Source organism: Equus quagga, chromosome 14 (genome assembly GCF_021613505.1).
Source record: "Equus quagga isolate Etosha38 chromosome 14, UCLA_HA_Equagga_1.0, whole genome shotgun sequence".
In the NCBI taxonomy this organism is placed as follows: Eukaryota; Metazoa; Chordata; class Mammalia; order Perissodactyla; family Equidae; genus Equus; species Equus quagga.
The window spans coordinates 22,574,462-22,596,796 of record NC_060280.1 but is presented as its reverse complement, the minus strand read 5'-3'; the positions used below and the strand labels follow the sequence as shown (position 1 = coordinate 22,596,796).

The following is a 22,335-nucleotide window of genomic DNA, read 5'->3' as shown; positions in this document are numbered from 1 at the left end:
CTTGTCAAAAAATCAATTGACGATAAATGTAAGAGTTTATTTCTGGACTCTCAATTCTATTCCATTGATTTGTATATCCATCCTAATGCCAATACTACACAGTTCCGGTCACTTTATAGAAGCTTTAAAATCAAGAAGTATGAGTCCTCTTTCTTCTCCTTTTTAAAGATCATTTTGGCTATTCTGGGTCCCTTGACTTTCCATATGAATTTTAGTATTTGTTTGGCAATTTCTGTCCAAAAAAAAGAGGCAGCTGTGATTTTGATAGTGATGGTGTTGAATCTGTAAATCAATTTGGGGAGTACTTCCATCTTAATATTGTCTTCCAATACATAAACATGTGGCATTCATGTTTGTTTAGGTATTTAAAAATTTCTCTCAATATGTGTTGGCCCTGTGGTGTATTAAGTTTGTGCACTCTGTTTCGGCAGCCAGGGGTTTGCAGGCCCGGATCCCGGGTATGGACCTATGCATTGCTCATCAAGCCATGCTGTGGTGTGACAGCTTCCCACATACCAAAGAGAGGAAGATTGGCACAGATGTTAGCTCAGGGCTAATCTTCCTCAAGCAAAAAAAGTGGAAGATTGGCAACAGATGTTAGCTCAGGGTGAATCTTCCTCATCAAAAAAACCCAAAAAACTCTCAATAATGTTTTGTAGTTTTCAGACTATAAGTCTTGTACTTCTTTTGTTAAACCTACTCCTAGGAATTTTATTCTTTTTGATGCTATTGTAAATGGAATTTTCTTAACTTCTTTTTTGGATTGTTCCTTGCTATTGTGTATAAATAAAGTTGATTTTTGTATACAATTAATTTTTGTATACTGATCTTGTATCCTGTAAACTTGCTGAACTCATTTGTTAGTTTTACTAGTTTTTTGGTGGATTCCTTAGGATTTTCTATATACAAGATCATGTCATCTGCAAATAGAGATACTTTTACTTCTGTCTTTCCAATACAGATGTCTTTTATTTCTTTCTTATCTATGGCCCTGGTGGAACCTCCAATACAATGTTGAATAGAAGTAGCAAGAATGGACATTCTTGTCCTGTTCCTGATTTTAGAGAGAAACCATCCAGTCTTTTAAGTATGATGTTAGCTGTGGGTTTTTTCATACATGCCCTTTATTATGTTGAGAAATTCCTTTTATTCCTAGTTTATTGAGTGTTTTTATGATGAAAAGGTGTCAGATTTTGTCAAATGTTTTGTGTGTCTATTGAGATAATGATGTGGGTTTTTTTTTTATTCTATTGATGTGATATTGATTTTAGAATGGTAAACCAAGCCTGTATTTGATAAATCCCACTTGGTCATACTGTATAATTCTTTTCATATGTTTTTGGATATGGTTTTCTAGTATTTTATTAAGGAATTTTGCATTTATATTCATAAGGGAAATTGATCTGTATTTTTATTTTCTTGTGATTTTTTTTTTCTGGTTTTAGTATCAGAGTGAGACTGGCCTCATAGAATGAGTTAGAAAGTGCTGTTTTTAATTCATAGATGTATCAGCTTGATCAAATGAATATTATCTATTTGAATCCTAAGCATCTGAATCCTAAGCATCTGAATCCTAAGTGTCTGAAATGAGTATCACACACAAAAGTGACATTCAACAGAGTTTGATTGAAATTTGGTACACAACAGATCTAATGAAAAGACTTTGGTAAAACTAAAACTAAACTAAGTCAAACTGATACTAATTGGAAACTTAAAAAGAGAGAGAGAATCCACAAAGCTAAACTTTCCATGCAACAAGTTCTATAAATTTTATAAATTATTGATAGAAACAAATTTTTGGTGAATTGGTAATTTCACCAAATTGGATTTTGGTGTCCAAAAGCAAATTTTTGAAAAGTTGATAAATTTGGAAAATTTGGTGAACTGACCTTTAGGTAGCTTGGTCGTTGGGTGAACTGTCTTCAGTAAATAGATTTTCAACTAATTGCTTAGTTCCTGGATGTAGATAAGGGCCAGGAGGTAGGAAATTGAGAAGACCATATCTACAGCCTCCTTTTTTTTTTTTTTTTTTGGAGAAGTAGGAGGTGAGGTTAAATGCTGATAGTAAGAGATGAAGGTGATATAAGGAGTTTAAGAAAAGTAGACGGCTGGCCCGGTGGTGCAGTGGTTAAGTGTGCACATTCCGCTTCTCAGCAGCCCGGGGTTCACCGGTTTGGAGCCCTGGTGCGGACATAGCACAACTTGGCAAGCCATGCTGAGGTAGGTGTCCCACATATAAAGTAGAGGAAGATGGACACGGATCTTAGCTCAGGGCCAGTCTTCCTCAGCAAAAAGAGGAGGATTGGCAGCAGATGTTAGCTCAGGGCTAATCTTCTTAAAAAAAAAGAAAAAAAGGAAAAGTAGAGAAAGTTTGCAGTAGTCAAAGAGATGATAGGATTGAGCAGTTCAGACTCATTGAGCTGTGTTCAGTGCCCAGCTCTGTTGATTCCAATTCCAGTGGTAGTGCAATATTTTTTGTTCCTAGGAGCTCTCAGTGATGAGGGCATAGGAATAGAGAAATCTGGTGATTAGAAAGTAGGCGGGAGAGAAAGACATGGGGTTGAATAAGGGTTGCAATGAGAACAGATGAAGTGTTGGATCATGACATCCAGGGTGGGTTTAAAAGGAAAAAAGGCTTGGTACACACAGGGAGAAAAGAGAGAATTCAAAAGTCTAGAGTTACAAGAGGTTGAAAGTTTGATATATGTGCAAGGGGATGAGAGAGCCAGAGGCAAGAAGCTGGGTTTAGAGAGTGAGATTCTGGAGGGTAAAATTTCAGGGGTAAAGTAGATCTGGTTATGAAAGGGTCAAAGGACTGGTAAACAGAGTAGGCTGGATGGATGGGTTTCAGGAGGAGAGAACAATAAAGAACTGTGGGGCCAGACTCTTGGATGGGACATCCACACGATGGGAGAGTGGCAGGTCTTAGGATGTTGAGCAAGACTCTAGGCCTAAGACTTCACTGAATGTGTGAGTGATCAGAAGCTGTGTTCCCCCACCTCCACCCCTAATCAGCCTGGCATATATGGCCCAGCCTGTTCTAAAAGGTGGGGAGCTGGTCCTCAGTGTTGGAAAAATTCCTCCAGAGAGGCCTTTGACCCTCCTGTACTTGCTTCTATCTCTGCTAGCTTCATGTTGACTTCTCAGTCATGTTTTGAATTCATGATATTCTATCTGTCAGCTCTGGCCCATCCAGTTAGGTCTCTGACTGATCAATTTAATGATTCATTTTATAACTAGTTCTGGGCTACATACTGTGCATGTTTTCTCCTCAAAGGCAAACATGCTCAAACAGCAAGCTTGCCAACTGACTTCCTGTGAGTTGGAGCCTGCAGGTGCTCTAGGCATCCCTTCGCAGCTAAGGCCACGACAATCAGGAGGAGATGGTACAACCAATGTCTTGAGTCCCAAAGGAGAAGAGGCTTTACATAAAGGTGAAGGAGCCATGGAAGCCATAATGGGGAATAAGAAAGCTCTCCTCCCTCCCCCTTTGCCCTCAACCTATATATACCCTTAAGTGTCTATCTTCATAACTAAGTCTTGGCAAAGGTACTTATTATAAAATTGTCTCAGTCAATTCAGGCTGCTATAATAAAATACCACAGAGCGGGTAGTTTGTAAACAACAGAAATTTATTTCACATTGTTCTGGAGGCTGGGAAGTCCAAGATGAAGCTGCTAGCATGGTCAAATTTTGGTGAGGACTTTCCTCTCGGTTCATAGCTGGTGCCTTCTTGTCGTGTCCTCACATGGTGGAAGGGATCTCTGTGGGGTCTCTTTTATAAGAACACTAATCCCATTTATGAGGGCTCCACCCTTATGACCTAAGCACCTCTCAATGGCCCCAGCTCCTAATAGCTTCACATTAGGATTTCAACATATTAATTTGAGGGGGACACAAACATTCAGACCATAGCAAAAATGAATACAGTAATCTTCAAAATGCACTTTTTAAATCTGCTTTCCTCTCAAGTGGCTGCCATATCTTTGCCCTGTTTTCCCTTTTCATTGTCACCAAACTTCTCAAGTTGTTTTTATGGTGTCTGCTTTTGTCTCTCTCAAGACTGCTCTGTCAGAGGTCAACAGTGGAACACTCTAATTTCCAAGTCCAATGGCCAAAGATACTCATTAAACCACTACTCTGGAGCCTGGCCAACATTAGGTTCTGAGAATACAAATATTATCTAGTATCTGCCCCTAGAACTCACAATCTCCTGAGGGAGACAGACACAAATAGATGTTTTGACACCCGCTTCTCCTGGATTTTGACATACCAGTGTTGTAGTTGTAGTCTTTGTTTTCACCCTTCTCAAAGGGCTTCTCTTTCTGTCTCTGTCTCACTTTTGAATGTTGGCTCTATCCTAGGCCTTCTTTTTCTCTCATTCTGTATTTTTTGTTTGGGAAATCTCATCTAGTCCAGTTGCTTCAATTCCCATGTATGTGTGTGACTCTCACACCTTATTGCTATCTTACATATATTCTCTGACCTCCAGAACAACAGTTCACAAGACGGCTTCTTAATACAAATACGTCTACAACAAAGTTCATCACAGTAATCTCAGTCTGCTTCTCCTCTGCTATCCTCATTCTCTGTGAATGGAATTACTCCACCCAACTGCCCAAGTAGAAACTTGGTGTCATCCTTGACTCTCAATTTCTCCCTCTACCTCATGTAATCACACACAATGTCTAGTCTATTCTGTCTCCTCTATAGCTGTCCAATCTGTCAGCTTCTCTCCAGCCCCTCTGCCTCTGGCCTAGTCTAATCTTCCATCAACTCCCCTTTCCTTCACTAGCCTCCTATTCAATTGCCTTGCTTCTAGTCTTGCCCATCTAACCAATCTTCCAGTCTAATGCAAGAATGAGCTTTCTAAAATGTAAATCTGATCCCTTTTCTCCCTATTTAAAAATCCTTGAGTGGCTTCCCCTGGTCTTCAGGATAAAACCCAAGCACTTTATCATGTCTTACAGGACCCTTTGTAACTCGATCTTGCCTGGCTTTCCTGCTTCATTTCCTCCACTTCTTCCTCAAATCCTAAATCCCAGCTGTACCAAATTACTTACTTGGAATTTCTCAACCACTGCATACTGTTTCATAGTTCAGTGCATTTATACTGCAGATCTTGCTGCCTGGAATGCCCTCGCAACTGACTTCTCTCCCCCATGCTTGATGAATACATACTCGTTCTTCAAGTTTCAGCCCTAGCATTGTTTCCTCTGAAAAGTTCTGCACTGACCTCCTCCTTTCTTGGTACTCCAGTATGCCTTGTGCACACCACTTTCATAGTACGTGTCTTACTATGTTATACTTGTTTATGATCTGTCCCTCCAATTGGCCTGTTGAGTCCCTGTATTCTCTATATTAGTACAGTGCTTTGAAAGGAGATGGAAGATGCTTGCTAAGTTCATTTGATAATTATTTTTTGAATGCCTCCTATGCACAAGGAAGATACTGTACTAGGTACTGTGATGAATTTTGCAGGTTCTTTCCTCTCTTCAAGGCAATTTCTCAGTCTCCTTCACAGGTTCTGTATCCTGTCTGCTCCCTAATGTCTGACTTCAGCCTCCTTTCCCTCTACACATACACTCTGAGTCATCTCATCCATTTCCTTAGCTTTAATTGCTGACAACTCCCAAATCTGTTCTTCCAGCAAAGAACTTTTTCCTAAGTTCCATATGCTTCCAGGCATCTCAAACTCAGCACATACAAAACTGAACTATTTTTCCTTCTGGGATAAAAGAAAAAGATAATTACAAGAAAGCTTCTGAGGGCATTTTAAGGAAAAGCATTTGGAAATTAAGTCAGGACAATGGCATTAAGTTTTCAGTGACATCCCTAGGTACAGCTTTTGCATTTTCATCTCCTTGAAGTGAAGAGCAGTAAAACTCCTTTAATGCTCTGCTTCCCATGCTGGGCTACACAGTGGTGCGCCAAGGTATATGTGAAGTACAGTGTAAACAAGGCTCATCTTTCCAGAGCATCAATTTTGATAGAAGTTTGTGTGTGTGTGTGTCATGTACAACATTTAACTTGTAAGAACTAAAAACATTATTTTTATATGAAACAGATATATTGTGGAACAGAATTCAAAATGTCATAAAAGTTTAAACTTCTTCCCTCAAAATATAAGCAGAGAGACCATTTCTATTATTAGAGCATCTCAAATTGAACTCCAAAGTCATGTCCCAGAGTCAGAGGAGAGCTAGGATATGCCCATGCATTTCAGGGCAGGGAGAGGAAAGCCGTAAGCGTACAGACATTACCCAGTAGTGAACAATGGGCAATCAGCTTTGCAGGAAGTTCTTTTTCAATGAAGCAGGAGGAAACTAGGGAAGGGAGGAGTCTGTGAGCCCAAAATGCAGAGCTAGGCTGAGCAACTTAGTACAACACACTGATTCAGTGAATAGACATTTACAGATGCATATTTTGTCCTGTTCTCTACTGGGTGGCTTGAGAGTGAATTAGATATGTCCCTTATTCTCAAGGAGTTCACTGTCTAGTGATGGGTGCCAAAAAATGTAATTGCGCCATTGCTACAATGAAGGATGTACAGTGTGAAATTAGACCACTGGAAAATTGCCTACTTTTGCTTGAGGAATTCAGTGAATACTTCCACAAAAGAGGCATCATTTCAGCTTTTGGCTAAGTCTTAGAAAATGTATAGGTGTTTTCTGTCTGTAGGTTGGTTAGAAATATTTCAGGAAATTGGAATATGAAATGTGGGAGAAATAAATTAGACACATGCTTTCATTCTTGACAGTCATTATGAGCACATAAGTCTCTGGAGAGGAAGAAGCCCATTTCTTTAGCCCTGGTATACTCAGTAGTGTAGCTTAGCACTGTCCCTGCAAACAGCACCATGTTTATTGTTTTGTAAAGCTCAGCCAGAGTTGAGTATGCCACGGACAACATGTCGCTTACTCTACCTCATTTAATAAACATATATTGAGCACCTGTTATGAATCAGGTTCTATGATAGGAAGAGAGTTATCCATAAGAGAGTCCCAGTTCCTGGCTTTAGCTCAGTTGAATGAAGGAGCCAGTCAAGCAGACAGGCAAGTGCCGTAGAGTGTGATGAATGCTTTGATAGGTGTATGCCCAGAGGACTACTAACAACTGCACACAGGAAAGGACCTAGCCCTATTTGGAGGGTGACATGGAGTTTGGAGAAGGCCTCAAAAAAGTAACTTCTGAGCAGAGACTTGAATGAAAGGAAGGAGGTAACTTGCAACAGGGCAAGCATTTTAGTAGAGGCAATATCGTGCATGAAAGTATGATATATTCAGACAATAAGTAGTTTCTATGAAGGGTGGCAGCAGATAATGGTAGGAGGAGGCTGAGAGGTGGCTGAGACTGGGCCATAGGCCTTTGTGTCATGATATAAGTCTGGATTTTACCCAGCAAAGGCAATAGTGAGCCACTGTAATGCTGGTTGAGATGAGTGTTTTTCAAAGACCAGGTTATATTCCATTAGTGAATTGTAAAATCAATTTAGTGAATTGGAACTAGCATTTTAAGAAAGTGAACTAGAAAAGAGTAGACATTAGTGTGCATCATTTTTGTAAAGGTAAATAATGTTTTGTATGCTTTTGTTTCAATTATATATATATGTGAATATTATGTCCTGATGTAAAATGTTTTTTGATCTGTGGGTCATAGTGAAAAAATTTTTGATAAACACTAAAGGTTCAATGGTAGAAATTAATATGTCAGACTACTTTTGGTAGCAATTAACAGAAAACCCAGGCTCAAATGGGAATAATCACTAATTATTATTACTATACAGCTTCTTTTAGTTGTTCTGACCTGCCATTTTCTGTCATCTTCAGCCTAAAATGACTTCCCTGTAGCACTCAGAATAACGAGCTATCTTATTCTTATACAGAAGAATAGAGCCTGGATCCTCACTACCTCAAACTAGTTTAGGCCTGCCTATCCTTGAACCCATTAATAGCAACGAGATGGAAATACTATGACTGCCTTAGACTAATCTAGAGTGGATGTTTGGGAACCAACCCACTGTAGGGAACTGTAATGTAATGCGGTAAATTCAGTGCATTATGGAAATATTGTCGTGGCACCTAGGTTCACAAAATAATAAACCTAGGAGTGAGGATGGTCAGAGGAGCCACCCAGGAGATGCCAAAAGTTTGTTTACAAGTTAGGTAGGTAAAAGGGGGAGGGTTCTCTGGGTAGTAGAGACTGCAGGAACAAAGATGGTAAGGGGAACTGTGCATAGGGACACAGTCAAAATATGTCCTTCCATGCTTCTGGAGCATAAAATTAGAGGCAAGAGAAGTAGCTGGAGTAGTGAGCAGATGCCTAGTCACAAGGGGAGTCATGGTAACGAATCTGGAGTCTTTCTCCATAGGAAAGGAACAGCCATTGGTGATCATCAAGCAGGGAATTAAGAGATCAGATTTCTATCACTATGGCTGCAGTATGGAGGGAGGCACTTTAGGAGGCCGTTGCAGTAGGCCAGGATAAAGATGTCTTGGATTTCAGACTAGGGAGAGAGGTGAGTGCAGATTTGAGAAACATTATGGAAATAAAATCAAAATGACCTGTTAATTTGACCATAGATGAGTGTAAGGCAAGAGTCCCTGGCTTTAGTAGTTGTCTCCCTCTGGATATTGGGCTTACATTGTCACTGATCTGTTAGGATAGAGTAAGTTTATTATCTTTTGAAGGGAGTGAGCATAACTTTGTCAGCCTTAAAGTAAAGAACTGGAACTCAAGACAGAGAATCTTTCAAAGTAAAGATGGAATTCCAATTATCTGGGCCCCTCTCTTGGGGGTCTGGAATTTATTAGAGGTGCCTAGATGGACTTGAGGGCATATTCCACCAACTGAGGGGAAAAGTCATCATTTAGAGGCCAGATTAGTAAAAACTGATACATTGTTTATTTCTCTTGTGTTACCCCTGAGCCTTCAGTAAATGTTTTAGGATTCATGTACTCTTATTTGGGCCAAAATATTAAAGAGGATGCAGTGTTCCTTGAGGTCACTGTGGCATTGGGAGTGGCCCATTAGATTGTGAGCTCCTTCATGGCAAAATTGTTTCTTCTCATCTCTATCTCTCTAGAATCTAGCCCAGGGCCTAACATATGGTGAACACTTGATAAAGATTATATCCCTAGTGCCTAAAATGATGCTGGGTACTAGCAGATACTTAATAAGCACTTAGGGAACTGCTGAAAGCTGCTAAGGGAGGTACATTTCTGGGAGCTAAGAGGAAAAGCTATGAGTCTGGCCATAACTTACTTATTACCAATACTTAAAGATGTGGTTTTAATTTTAAGGAAAGTGCTTTCTCCAGGAGTCAAGAATAACTCCAAGATGTCCAGCTGAGGTGAATGTTCACATCAAGAAGACAGGAAAGGGATGAATTTTTGGGGGAGAAGATTCAGAGTTGTAGGTTTATTCAATAAATGCTTTGAGTGTCTACTGTATGTCACTCAAAATATGTCAGAGCTTTCTGGCAATAGTGTGAAGGACAAACTGGAGTAGAAAGAAAGAGATGGAGAACCCTGTTGGGAGCAGATGAGTCTCAGATTAGAGCAGCTGTATTGAAATAGCAACAGAATAGCTCTGTCACTGAAGCTCAGATCCATCTGCTAGACCACTGACTCCTACACCCTCACCCTTATCATCTCAAACAATGGATAGATTTGGTGGGCTAAATACACTCTGAGGGTCGAACCTAACAAAAGCTCTTCTTTCCACTCTACTAGGGATATGCAACTGTCAGGCCCTGCTATCAAGTGTTCAGGCAGGGATGATAGCCCCAAGTCTTCCCACAACTACCTAGTCAAGCCTCTGAGCCTGAGGGATGGGCAGCTTGGCTGGGCCAAGTCTGGCTTCACAGTAATTAGTAGATATAAACGAGCTTCCTACTTCTCATATGCTCTGGCCATTCTGAAGCCGGATTTCCCTTTTCTGAGTTCCCAGAGAGGCCCAGATTTCATAACAATAAAAACTTCCAGGAAATCCCCAGCAGGTCTAACTTCCTAATCGTCCTCCTACTTCAGCCCTCTCCTTGACACCTCCCTCCCCCCAACTCCCACCCCAAGAGGAAGGAGCTTATCCTGGAGTCCAATATGCTCTGCAGAATGCTTCTACCCCCTTGGCCAGGATGGTGGTACACCTGAGTTCTCACATCCTCTCCTCTGAGGCCCATTCAGGGCTTGAGGCGAGCACATGAAGGTAATATGTGATCCTGCCTAGAAACAGAGCAATGGTTGTAGTGTTTCTTGAAGGTTCGTAGGGTACCAGATTACTATGCAAGGTTCACTTTTGGATGTTCACTCTCCTACCCAGGTCAGGAAATAATCTTTCTCTAAGAAATCCCAGGGGCTCAGTCTCTAGGCTAGATGTCAAAACTCAATTACCTTTTGGGGGTCAGTTTGGAATTATAGGACACATGCCCCATAAACTGGCATTAAGAAAAACAAAGCTGTGCAAACCAAATACAACCCAGATAAGAGCCAGAAACACATGCTGTGAATTTACTATCACACAAGGATTCAGCATTTGGCTAGTTCTCATTCTCCAGAATCCCAAAGGGAGAAAAAAAATTGGTTTACATATACTCATAGAAGGAATTTTATCTATTGTGCCAAGAGAGGGTTATCTGGCTCCCCAGAAGATTCTGGGCTCCATTAAGTTGTCCATTTTAAAACTCTAGCTTCAGTTCTTCTCAGAGATTAAAAGTACTCCAAAGGCCTGTGATCATGGGCACTGATGAGGGCCATATCCTCTTTGGCTCCAGTTAAATCCCTGGTGTTTGGGCTGCGTGGGAGCTGTGGATGCTTGCTTTCTGGTCCTGCCGCAGCCCCTGCAGCAGCTGGTTCAGGAGTGTAAGGTTGCTGTCTCTGCGAGGCAGGGGCAGGGGTGGAAGGCAGTTCCCTTTATACTCGATCACCGCCATCTTGGCCCGATCCTGCTTACTCCGATTTGGGATCTGCAGCATTCTCGTGTAGCCCCCATTCTGACCTTGGTACCGAGGGGCCAGTACTTGAAACAGCTTTGGGATCAAGTCTTTCTCCTAGAGGGGGAGAGTTATTCAGGAGAGAGCAGAGTCAGGCACCACTGCAGAGACATTTAACTTGGAGCACTCCTAAAGATAGGGTACAAACACACACACACAGACCTCCCCCACCAACTAATGTGACAGAGTCAAAGTTACACAGTGGGGTCTGTTATAGGCAGTTATGCAGATTCATAGTCACATCGAATTCAACTAACTTAAGACACACATTTCTAATTTAGTTCACAACATATGTCCACAAGTACTTGGCTTAATTTTTCCCAGTCCTTCTTCCTCTAACAACCCCTCTCCCTCAGGGAGCAAAGGGTGAGATTTGGGAGGCAGACAGGATGCACTCACCGTGAGCCAGAAGTCAGCCATGCGCATGGCTCTTTCGTTGGTGTCTCCCAGCTTCCCATAGTCGATGAGCTGTCAGGACATAACATCACTGATCCAACCCGAGCAAAAAACGAGGCGCCAATCTTACTTCTCTAATGCCAGACCTCAACCCATTCATTCCACTAGTAACGCATCTCTCTAATTCAGGCCACCCCCAACTCCGCAGCCCTCACCAGTTTTCCATTTGAGGCGCCGGGGTAGCAGGCTCAGCTCAGGGTAGTAGGGAATTCAGACTTTGGGCTGGGCTTACCAGGGCGGACCCCGCCCCCTCGGGCCAGACCCACTCGCAGCACGAGAGGGCCCCGCCCCTCACCTTCTCGGCATAGCCCCTCATCTCGTCCACGCGTGCCCATGACGCCTCGATGCGTTCGTGTCGCACCAGTCCCGTAAGCAAGTTACGCAACATATGGATGCGGGACTCGGGACCAAGGCCCAGGCGGCGGAATACGCGGCCATGGGAGATGGCGGCTGCGACCGAGAGCCGCATGGTCCCAACTTCTCCCCGCCCTTGTGAGGCCGGAACTGGAAACTCGTGGGGAGATACTGCGGAGAGGCGAATTTGAAAGGACGCATGCGCCGTAGCCAGGCGCGTGGAGGACGTGTTTGCGCATGAGTATCAGAGCCTGCCTCGTTGGCAACCTGAGGGAGGGCGGAGAAGGGGTGTTGACCTCTTCCCGAGGAGGCGAGCGGGGTGGCTTTCGGGCACCACCAGCGCTCCCTGTGGGGCCGAAGAACCCGGCGCCCCCTAGCGTGGCATGAGCCGGCCATCAGGTTTCTCTTGTGCTGCGTCAGTCATCCTGCGGCCTGCAGGGCTATGGGAAGCCCCGCCGCGGAGCCTGCTGGGAAAGTGAGTATCTGGAGGAGAAAGGCGCCCAGGGCGTCGTGGTCCTGTAGGCTGCCCGGCCGGGAGCGGGGGGCGAGCTGGCATGTCGGATCCCGTGAGCGCATCATTTTTTAACAAAATTATTTTAAGTAGTAATGGTGAAATGAAACAAATAACGATGATGCTCAAAATGCAGATAGTGAAAATTTTCTTTTGTTGAAGTCCGTGTAGTCCCTGTTAAAGGAAAATTGCAGCACTCGAAGGAAAAGTAATGGATTAACACATCCGCTGCCAGTCCTCCTCTTTTTGCTGAGGAAAACTGGCCCTGAGCTAGCATCTGTGCCCATCTTCCTCTACTTTATATGTGGGACGCCTACCACAACATGGCTTGCCAGGCGGTGCACAGGTCCACACCCGGATTCAAACAGGCGAACCCCAGGCGGCTGGAGCAGAACGTGGAAACCTAACTGCTGCACCAGCAGGCGGGACCCTGGATTGATACTTTTTAATTACATCGGTGTATTTTTTTTTTAAAGGGAGAAAGCATACTTACGTATTTTTGTGTTAAAGAAGTGTACAATAACATAGTTGCTATTTTTGAGCCTTAATGCCTGCAAATTTGCAATGACGTTGTCAAGTCGCTCCTTGTTATGGGTTGCATTGTGTCCCCCTTAAAAGGGGTGTTAAGTCGTAACCTCCCCAGTCTCCTTTGCCACCCCCCTTCCCCAACTTCCGAATATGACCTTATGTGGAAATAGGGTCATATCAGATGTAATTAGTTAAGATGAGGTCACATGGGAGTAGGGTGGACACCGAATTTCAAAATCATTGGTGTCCTTGTAAAAAGAACCCATGTGGAGAAGCAGAGTCAGACATACAGGGTGAAGACAGAGACACAGGGAGAACTCAGTGTGACCAAGAAGACAGAGATCAGAGTTATGCATTTGGGAGCCAAGAATCACCAAGGATTTCCAGCTAACACATAAGAGAAAGGTATAGAACAGATTCTTCCCTAGATCCTTCAGAGAATGCATGGCCCAGCTGACACGTTGATTTTGGACTTCTAGCCTTCAGAACTGTGAGACATAAATTTATTTTGTTTTAAGCTGTAACACTTTATTGTAGAAGCCCTAGGGAACTAATACACTCCTCTTCTCATATTCGTGTTCAATAGAGAGCATACTTAGATTTGTCACTTTTTCGCTCACAGGGTGATCAGAGAATGCTTCTTGTCAATTTTAATTTTGAAGTTTCTTTCATCTGAAGCAACAGATGTATGAATAGTTAGGAAAAGTGTTAAACATCCGGATGTGTGGGCAGAGATTTATGTAAATCGCACTTCACAATAAATTCTAGAAATTACAATATTGTCTGTGTCTTATTTCTTTGGGATCAGTTCTTGCAGCTTTCAATCATCTCCACAATTAAAAATTTCACTAAAACATTGTCATCAGAAAATTCATCATAAATTTCTGTTGGTAGAAACTATTTCTATTGGTGAAGATTTTCTTCTTTGCAAAAGTCAGAGAAAATGAGCATTGACACTGACATTATTTGATCTGTTGCTTTAGAAAGAATGTCCACTTGGTGAAAACATACAGCCTCAAACATTGTCCTTGTTTATTTTTTTGGGTGTGCAAGACCATCGTCTCTTGTCTCTTTTTCTGGCAGTCTTCAAAACTGGGTTCTTTTTTCTATGTCAGTTTCCTTAACTTTTTTAAAAATTTTTCCTATTTTCTCCCAAAGCCCCTCGGGTATATAGTTGTGTATTTTTAGTTGTGAGTCCTTCTAGTTGTGGCATGTGGGATGCCGCCTCAGCATGGCTTAGATGAGTGGTGCCATGTCCGCGCCCAGAATTCGAATTGGCAAAATCCTGGTCCGCCAAGCAGAGCGCACGAACTTAACCACTCGACCATGGGGCCAGCCCCTTCCTTAGGTTTCATTGTTGCATAGTAATGGCTTTCTCCACAACTTCTGTGGGTTGGTGTTCAAGGAACAGTTTTAAACCTTGATGTTTTACTGTATGTTGTTCAAGCCTTATTCTGGCCGTTTGCAAAAATTTCTGTGTCTGCTCTCATCTGAAACTTCACCTTAATAAAGAAAGATAACTCAGAAAAGAAAAAATCTCATACAGCTAAAACTGTTTATTTTAAATTTACTATTTAAAAGCTGAGCTATGTTCTACCACAAAAGTTGGAGTCCCAAAATGCACCTGAAGTGAGCTTGAAAGATCATAAATTCTTATGAATTTACTATGAAAAGTAATGTATCTTTGTGTAACTGATAGTTCTTCAAATTAACTTCCATGTAGAACAAAACATTTTTTAGTGGGTTAGTTTAAAAAAGAGATAATTTGAAGCCTACATATATATTATTATAATTCAACATTAACTGTAGCAATTGTTTAGAACTTAGACCAGGGAAAGACTTTTGTGTGAGAGTTACTGTATTACTAACACTTTTTTGCATTGTTGTGCAAGGTGATAAATATCAGATTGACTTTTAGGCAGTTCTATTACTATTTTTAAATTCTTTACAGACAATTCACCTCCTTGTGCTTGCGTCGGGACAGACTGCTCTCACCTCCTGACCTTTGGTACCCACTGACTCTGAGTGTCCAGCTGAACCCCCAGGGAAAGTGCTCAGATGGATCTGAGTGTTCTGGGTGAGCCAGGATTTGGAGTAACTCTGATGATAGTCCTGGTTGAACTCCTGAGGTGGTGTTGGTTTTGACTATAGTTAGTCTGGCAGAGGTGAAGAAAGTGGTCCCAAGCAATGTTCTGGGAGGCAGCTGAGGAAGAAAGATCCCAGCCTGTAGAAAAGTTTTATACATACAATTTCATAGCTTCTGCTGGGAGAACTCTACTGCAGAGAACCCTTGTTTGATGTTGTTGAAGAATAAATAACAAAAGTTGAAATATTGGGGTACAATGAGGAAGCCATTTGGTTTAAAACTAATTCAGCCTGACCTTGTTTTTCAGAGTGGCCTGACATGGCCTGTCCAGCGTGCATTGTACATCTGCTTTAAACATTTACAATATCCTAAAGCAAAGAATGATGCCTTTAAAGATAGGGATGTGTGCTTCCCCCCATATCAGCATTTCTTTCTTTCTTTTTTTTTTTTTTTTTAAGATTGGCACCTGAGCTAACAACTCTTGCCAATCGTTTTGTTTTTTTCCTGCTTTTTCTTCCCAAATCCCCCTAGTACATACTTGTATATTTTAGTTGTGGGTCCTTCTGGTTGTGGCTAGCATTTCTTTAAAAATAAGCATTTCTTCCCAGAAACTAAGGGTCAAACTGACCTACTGTGTACATCTTGTGACCACTGACCTGCTGTGCTAGCAAAACATTTTGTGACCATGGTAAAAAGAGGTATTCCTGTCATGTTTGATGTATGCTCCTTGGTCTAAGATTGTATATAACCACACTGTACACCTCACTTCTTCGGAGAGCTTCCTTCCTTGGTGAAGGTATTCTCCTGGGCTGTATGATCCTCAGATAGGCTCATGTAATAAACTCACCCCAATTTTGATTTATAGATTATTGCTTATTTGCACCGACATTGTGATATAATAAATATGTATTTGATCTTCATCCCAGTTCCTGGCACAGAGCTTCTAAAGCCCTTGGAAATTCCACGGTGATAGGGATGAAGGAGTGTCTTTCAATATTCATAAGTCTCTTTCAACCATATCTGAGTTTATGTTGATGAGGTGACTCTTGGAGGATGGAGTCTGCTACCAGAGGAACTAACCCTGTAATTAGAAGGATTAGAACTTTCAGTACCCCATCCCCCTCTCCCATGGACGGGAGAGGTTGGAGATTGACATAATCACCAATGACCTAATGATTTAATCACTCAGGCCTCCATAAGAACCCTAAACAATGGGGTTTGGAGAGCTTCTAGGTTGGTGTAGACATCAAAGTGCTGTGAGGGCGTGGAAGCTCTGTACGCCTTCATACACACCTTGCCCTATGCATCTCTTCCATTTGGCTGTTCCTGAGTTGTATCCTTTATATAAATTGTAATGGTAAGTAAAGCACTTTCCTGAGTTTTGTAAGCCATTCCAGCAAATTATCAAACTCGAGGAGGGGACTGTGGGAACCTCCAGTTTATAGCCAGTTGGTTAGAAGTACTGTACAGGTGACAACCTGGGACTTAGAATTGGCGTCTGAAATGGGGGACTGAGTCCTAAACCTGTGGGGTCTGTGCTACCCCAGGTAGTTAAGTGTCAGAAATGAATTATAGGACACTTGGTGTCTGCAGAGAATTGGAGAATTGGTTCGTGTGGAAAACTCGCATATTTGGTGTCAGAATTGTTGTGAGTAGAGGAACAAGCTTTTTCCATTACCCTGAATGAATACATCCTATTCTGCTGAAGCCTCCATGATGTGGTGTCCTGGAAGCCAATGCAGGGAGCTCAGCAAGTTCTCAGTCCGGGATTTAGTGGTGATGGGAGGCAGCAATTGAGAATTGGAACCCAAGCCAACTTTGGTTCTATTCCTAGAATTCTGAAGGTCTAGAAGTATTATAGGAACTGGCTCTTTCTTGATTTTTTTTACCTCTCAGGTCACAGTTTTAACAACTGTCTGGATTCAATGTTCTGGGAAGGATTGGCCAAAGACAGAGTCTGTGTCTGGTGTTAGATGGAATTGTGATCATCTTAGACTCAGTTAAAATAATTTTTCACAATTAGAATCCTTAGGATATTGAAGATAACAGTAAGTCAAATGCCTCTCAAATGGAAACAAGAAACTTTGTAAGCAGTTGAATTTAGGAAATGAAGTTCCTGATCTACATGCAACTAAATTTGAGGTAGTCCAGGGCTGTAGAAGGACATGGAGTTTGGATAGAAATCAGCTAACCCTCTATGGTGATGTTTCCCTCTGGAAATGATGACTAGCTGTTTCAAGGTTGGCTTACTCTCTTCATGTGGTGTTCTTTCCCCTCCCGGCTTCATTTTCTTGTATTATTAGTGAGATGCACTGCCTGCTGCTGAGATTATAAGGTCCTTCAAGGTCAGAGAAGGACTCTGACTCATGCATCCCACCTCCTCTCTTCTCTCCTCCACTTCAAACCTAATGCTGTGATTTTTTTCCCTAAAGTCTTTCAATACAAGTTCATAAAAAAGAGAATTTTGATTTTTTTTTTGTCTGTGACCCTTGATGATTTCACCTTTATTTAGAACAGTTATTTATCCTCCTCCTTCTCTTTAATTTGATAGGTAGTTATTGAAAATTTATTGTGTGCCTGGGAACATTGCTTGTTAGCTAGCTTTCATCACACTTCAACACCAAATATCTCACTAATTGTACCTCTGCACAGTACATCCTGTCCTCTGTGACCTTTCACTACTGAGTCTAAACTATTAAGATTTCCCCAGGTCCCTTCTTCCTATGACCCAGAACTCAGACGTGTCACTGACTACTATTTGCAAAGTATCTGACTTGCTTTTGCTTTGGGTCCTTTCTCTCACCCTAGCTGACATGTTTCTTCCCCACTGGGAAGTGGTGGGTTTTTTTCTACGTACCTTTTTAGATACCCTTGAACCAGATAAAAGTTGGACAGTAGACACATCAGAGGAGGCAAAAGCTGTAAACTGGATCCGTTTGGAAGGAGCTTTGCTGATTAGCCAGTCCAAGGGTTTTTAACCCTTTTTTTGCCTTTTGACCAAGACTGACAAATCCTATTCTTATGAAAATGTTTTTAAATGTGTAAAATAAATTATAAAGGATTACAAAGGAAATCAATTATATCAAAACATCAAAATATTTAAAAAACACTCCAAATTGGTGACATCGTAATATGTGCTTTTTAACGAACACATTAAATAACAAGATCTACCTAGTGGTAAGCTTAATAAGTACTGTAGTTTCTCAAAATAGTGATGAACATAAATGATATTTTGAAGTATTCATATCAACTGTAATGTGATACAAAAATATCTTTGATTTCCGCTAATGCTATTGTGGTTTGCTGCCTGTACACAAATTGAAGAAAATGCTACATTTCAGTAACAGGTCAGTGAAGGCATGTTTCTTCCCCTCCAAGTTCATGGACCCCCTGAATTTTATTCATTGACCCTTTGGATGTCTGTGACCTCCAGCTTAAGAACACCTGATTTACTGTGCAAGTGAGGACACTGAGGAAGACCCCTGTGTCAAAAGTGAAAAGAGCTCTATTCTTGGAAAGAGAAAAAGAACACTTGAATTCCAATGCAGCTCAGTAATGAACATCAACTCAGCACCTCCACCCCCACCCCAAGTTTCTTTCATTATTCAGTTAGTGTGAGTTGAAACTTACTATGTACTGTAGGGGAGGAAGAAATTTCCTTTACCCGCTCTGGGTTCTTCTGGCTGGAGAACAAATTAAATTCACATGAGACAGAATAACAGGAGAAAATTAAACAAATGTTTATAACATGTATACATGGAAGAGGCTCAGGCAAACTGAGCAACTCGCCAAAATGGCTGAAGTCACCACCTTAAATATTATCTTCAGCTAAAGACAAAGGAGGATGTTGGGGGTGGGGGAGTCAGTTACGGGAGATTGCCAGACAAGTACAGTAAACAAGGGTCAGGTTATTATGCAGATTTAAGTCCTTGCCTTCCGCATTGATAAGAGTTTCTAGAGATAAGGTCATCCCCCCTTCTTCCTGTACAGAGAGGAGACACCTTTGCAGATGGAGATTTCCTTTACAATGTAAATGTCTCTTAACAAAGGGTAGGTAAATTCTACTTTTCAGAGTTTCTTTCCTGTCTGCAGTTTTTAAAAGTAATCAGCCCAAAATAATCCTCATGCCAAAGAGACATATCTTGGGGTGGCCAATTCCAGTCCCCCACAGTACCAAGCACTGGACTAGGCATTGGGGACTCACTGAATAACTGTTCTTGTATGTAATCTAGTGAGGAATTAAATATTAGACAAATATATAGAAGTATGTCTACATGCTTAGAACGGGGTAATATGAGTTCTTGTGAGAATATGTAATGGAAGAAATTCAGAGAAGTCTTCTCTGAGGAAGCGGTATCCAAGCTGGGACCTGAAGGATAACAGGAGTTAGCTAGATGAAAAAGTAGGGGAAGAGTGTTCTGAGTGAAAGAAATGGCGTATTTGAAGGCCCAGAAGAAAAAAAGCATGGGGCATTTATGGAATGGAGAAAATTCCCTGTGGCTGGAGAGGAAAGAGTACATGCAAAGTGGTGAGCATTGAGTCTGGAGTGAGGCATGGGCCAGATTGTCCATGGCTGTATGAATCATTTTAACAATTTAGGATCTGTCTTAAAAGCAGTATGAAGTCACTGTAGTGTTTTAGGTAGAGGAATGACAAGATCAGATTTGCATTTTAAGTAGATCTCTTTAGCTTAGAAGGGAGCAAGAGTAGAGTCAGAAAAATCAGTTAAGAAGCTCTTGTGGTAGTGTAGATCAGAAGATGGTGACTTGGAAGAGGTGGGGATTCATTTATTCCTTCAATAAATATTTATTGAATATTTGCAGGGTCCCGACAGGAAACAGCACATTCAAATTATGTAAGATGTGGGTTGGATTTACAAAAGTCAACAAGGGACATCTGGGCTAGCAATACTGGAGCCATTGCCATATTTAGGCCTGAAGGGGCAAGGGTGGGGAGCAATTCCGGGAAGCTGGAGAGGGTAGCTGTATGGTGGGAGAGATGCTTGGGGAAGGGATGTTACCGCCCAAGTGGGCTTGTCTGCTCGCTGCACAACCTGCGAGTAGTCAGGAGCCAAGGTGGTAGGAGAGAAAGGACTTTATTACAGCTTGCTAGCAAGAGGGAAGATGGCCGACTCATGTCCAAAAGAACCATCTCACAGAACAAAGACTACAGACCAGTTATATATGGGGCCAGTCTCCAGGTGGGGGAGTTGGCTGGTCTCTGGGTCCCAGTTCCTGATAGTCCTTTGTTTTACTGGATATGCCTCAGAGAATGGAGCAGCTGCCCTATACCCTGATCTTTCACTTGTCATTGATGATGGCTATCAGCATAGGCTTTCTGCCTGGGGATCATCACATTCCCATGGAACTCAAAAGAATAAAAGTTATCATCTTAGATCAGCTGTGAGGGGCCACAAAATCTACAGAGTGTGTCTGGGCTAGTTAGTCAGAGGTCATTTAAAGTTACAATATGGTTTCTTTTCTACAATATGGCTTCCTTTATGTCAACCTTGTGTTGAGATGGTATCAGGGAGATACATGGGAGGGTGTGATGTGTAGGACAGGAAGGGACCTGGGGAAATCAGTAACCAGAACTCACTCTCCTTTCTTCCTATGATCTTTTGCTAGTGCTTCCCATTGACTGAACCCGTCCAAAAGCCAGAAGGCAACGGGGCCCAGTGTCAGGGTACAGACCAGCACAGAGAACAATGGAGAGTATGTCTAGGAAGGCAAACAGAAAATATCCAATACAGGTAATGAAGAAAACCATACCAAGTTCCTGCATTCATAGGGTTTATATTCTAGAAAAGCTATCTTTAAACCAAGGTATGCACACCCCTGGGGGCGTGTCACCCAGGGAAGTCCCTAAAACATTTTCTGTGTCTAATGCCTTGTTTTTAAGGTGTACTTGCTTGTAGGAATCAAGGCAGAACACTGCCAGGTGGCCCAAATGCAGAACCGGTACAAACTAGAAAGGTCCAAGATGGCAGTTGGGTGCCATGCACTAAAGGAAACATGCAAAATGTGCCGTGTGCAATAAAGATCTGCACATGCCCCAAATGCCCCCACCCCGAGTGATGACTTGGAGACCCCTCCCTTTTCACATACCATAAGAACCCTGCTCACTTTCCCTTCCAGGAGAAGGTGTTTTAGAACAGGAGCTCTGCCTCCTATATTTATTGATCAACAATAGTTTCTACTCTGCTATTCCGAACCCAGTCTCGTATTATTGGTGCAAACCTCTCTAGGGAATAGGACCCACTTGCAGATCACTGGTCCATTAGGGGTTGGTAATAGGTACACAATGATTTTGCAGGAGATACACATGCATGGATAATTTTAAGGTAATTTCTGCCAGGCCCTCAACTTCCATACGTCTCTTTTCTAAAATTGATCTACCTGAGAACGTCTGTAGTAGAAATAACATTTTGGCTCTTCTTCCCTACCTCACTTTTCACATTGACTCTTCTCTCATTAAAAAAAAAAAGCCACGAGGCTGGCCGGTGGCACAGCGGTTAAGTTCGAACCTTCCGCTTCTCGGGGCCTGGGGTTTGCTGGTTCGGATCCCAGGTGCGGACATGGCACTGCTTGGCAAGCCATGCTGTGGCAGGCGTCCCACATATGAAGTAGAGGAAGATGGGCATGGATGTTAGCTCAGGGCCAGTCTTCCTCAGCAAAAAGAGGAGGATTGGCAGATGTTAGCTCAGGACTAATCTTTTTCAAAAAAGAAAAACAAAAACAAAAGAAAACAAAATAAACAAACAAACAAAAAATGCCATTCCTTCTGCCCATCTTGAATCTTATTATGGTACATTGTCCTCAGAGTAAAAAAAAAAAAAAGTCTATCTTAGAATTAGAATATTTAAGATTTATAAAAATCATGCTGGGAAATAATCTTCTACAAAATGTGTTCTCTCCACATTTTCATTAATTTTAGTAACGAGAAAAACCTTAATGAATATTTTCATTCTCTTAAGTCTCAGTTACATATTTCATACAATTTCAGGAGTTGGGAGCAGAACATTTTATGTTTATTTCCAATAGTTTAATGTTACATCTAAAGGAAAAGCAATATATGTTGAAGGTAAATTAGTCATGAACATTTATTCAGAATCGTGGGAGAAATGTTTTCATTAACTTTTTAAAAAAACAACTGGAATGAAAATTTGCATATCACAAGGTTCTTTCATTAGCTTTTAACTAAGGTTTGGATACTGTAAATGCATATCATTTTTTTCCCTCTGGCTAAAGTCTTTTTTTTCTTTTCTTTTTTTTTTTTTTGAGGAAGATTAGCCCTGAGCTAACATCTGCTGCCAATCCTCCTCTTTTTGCTGAGGAAGACGGGCCCTGAGCTAACGTCTGTGCCCATCTTCCTCTACTTTATATGTGGGACGCCTACCACAGCATGGCT

General features: G+C 41.8%; 1 protein-coding gene across 1 annotated transcript; it reads right to left on the bottom strand.

The window, feature by feature from the left end:
* Positions 1-10,481: 10,481 nt before the first annotated feature.
* Positions 10,482-11,956, bottom strand: MRPL17 (mitochondrial ribosomal protein L17). Its single transcript, XM_046685223.1, has 3 exons — positions 11,742-11,956; positions 11,390-11,458; positions 10,482-11,047 (listed from the first exon to the last, which is right to left on the bottom strand). Exons 1-3 carry the CDS (start codon positions 11,913-11,915, stop codon positions 10,772-10,774), a joined length of 519 nt encoding a protein of 172 aa, XP_046541179.1. The 5' UTR covers positions 11,916-11,956; the 3' UTR covers positions 10,482-10,771.
* Positions 11,957-22,335: the final 10,379 nt, after the last annotated feature.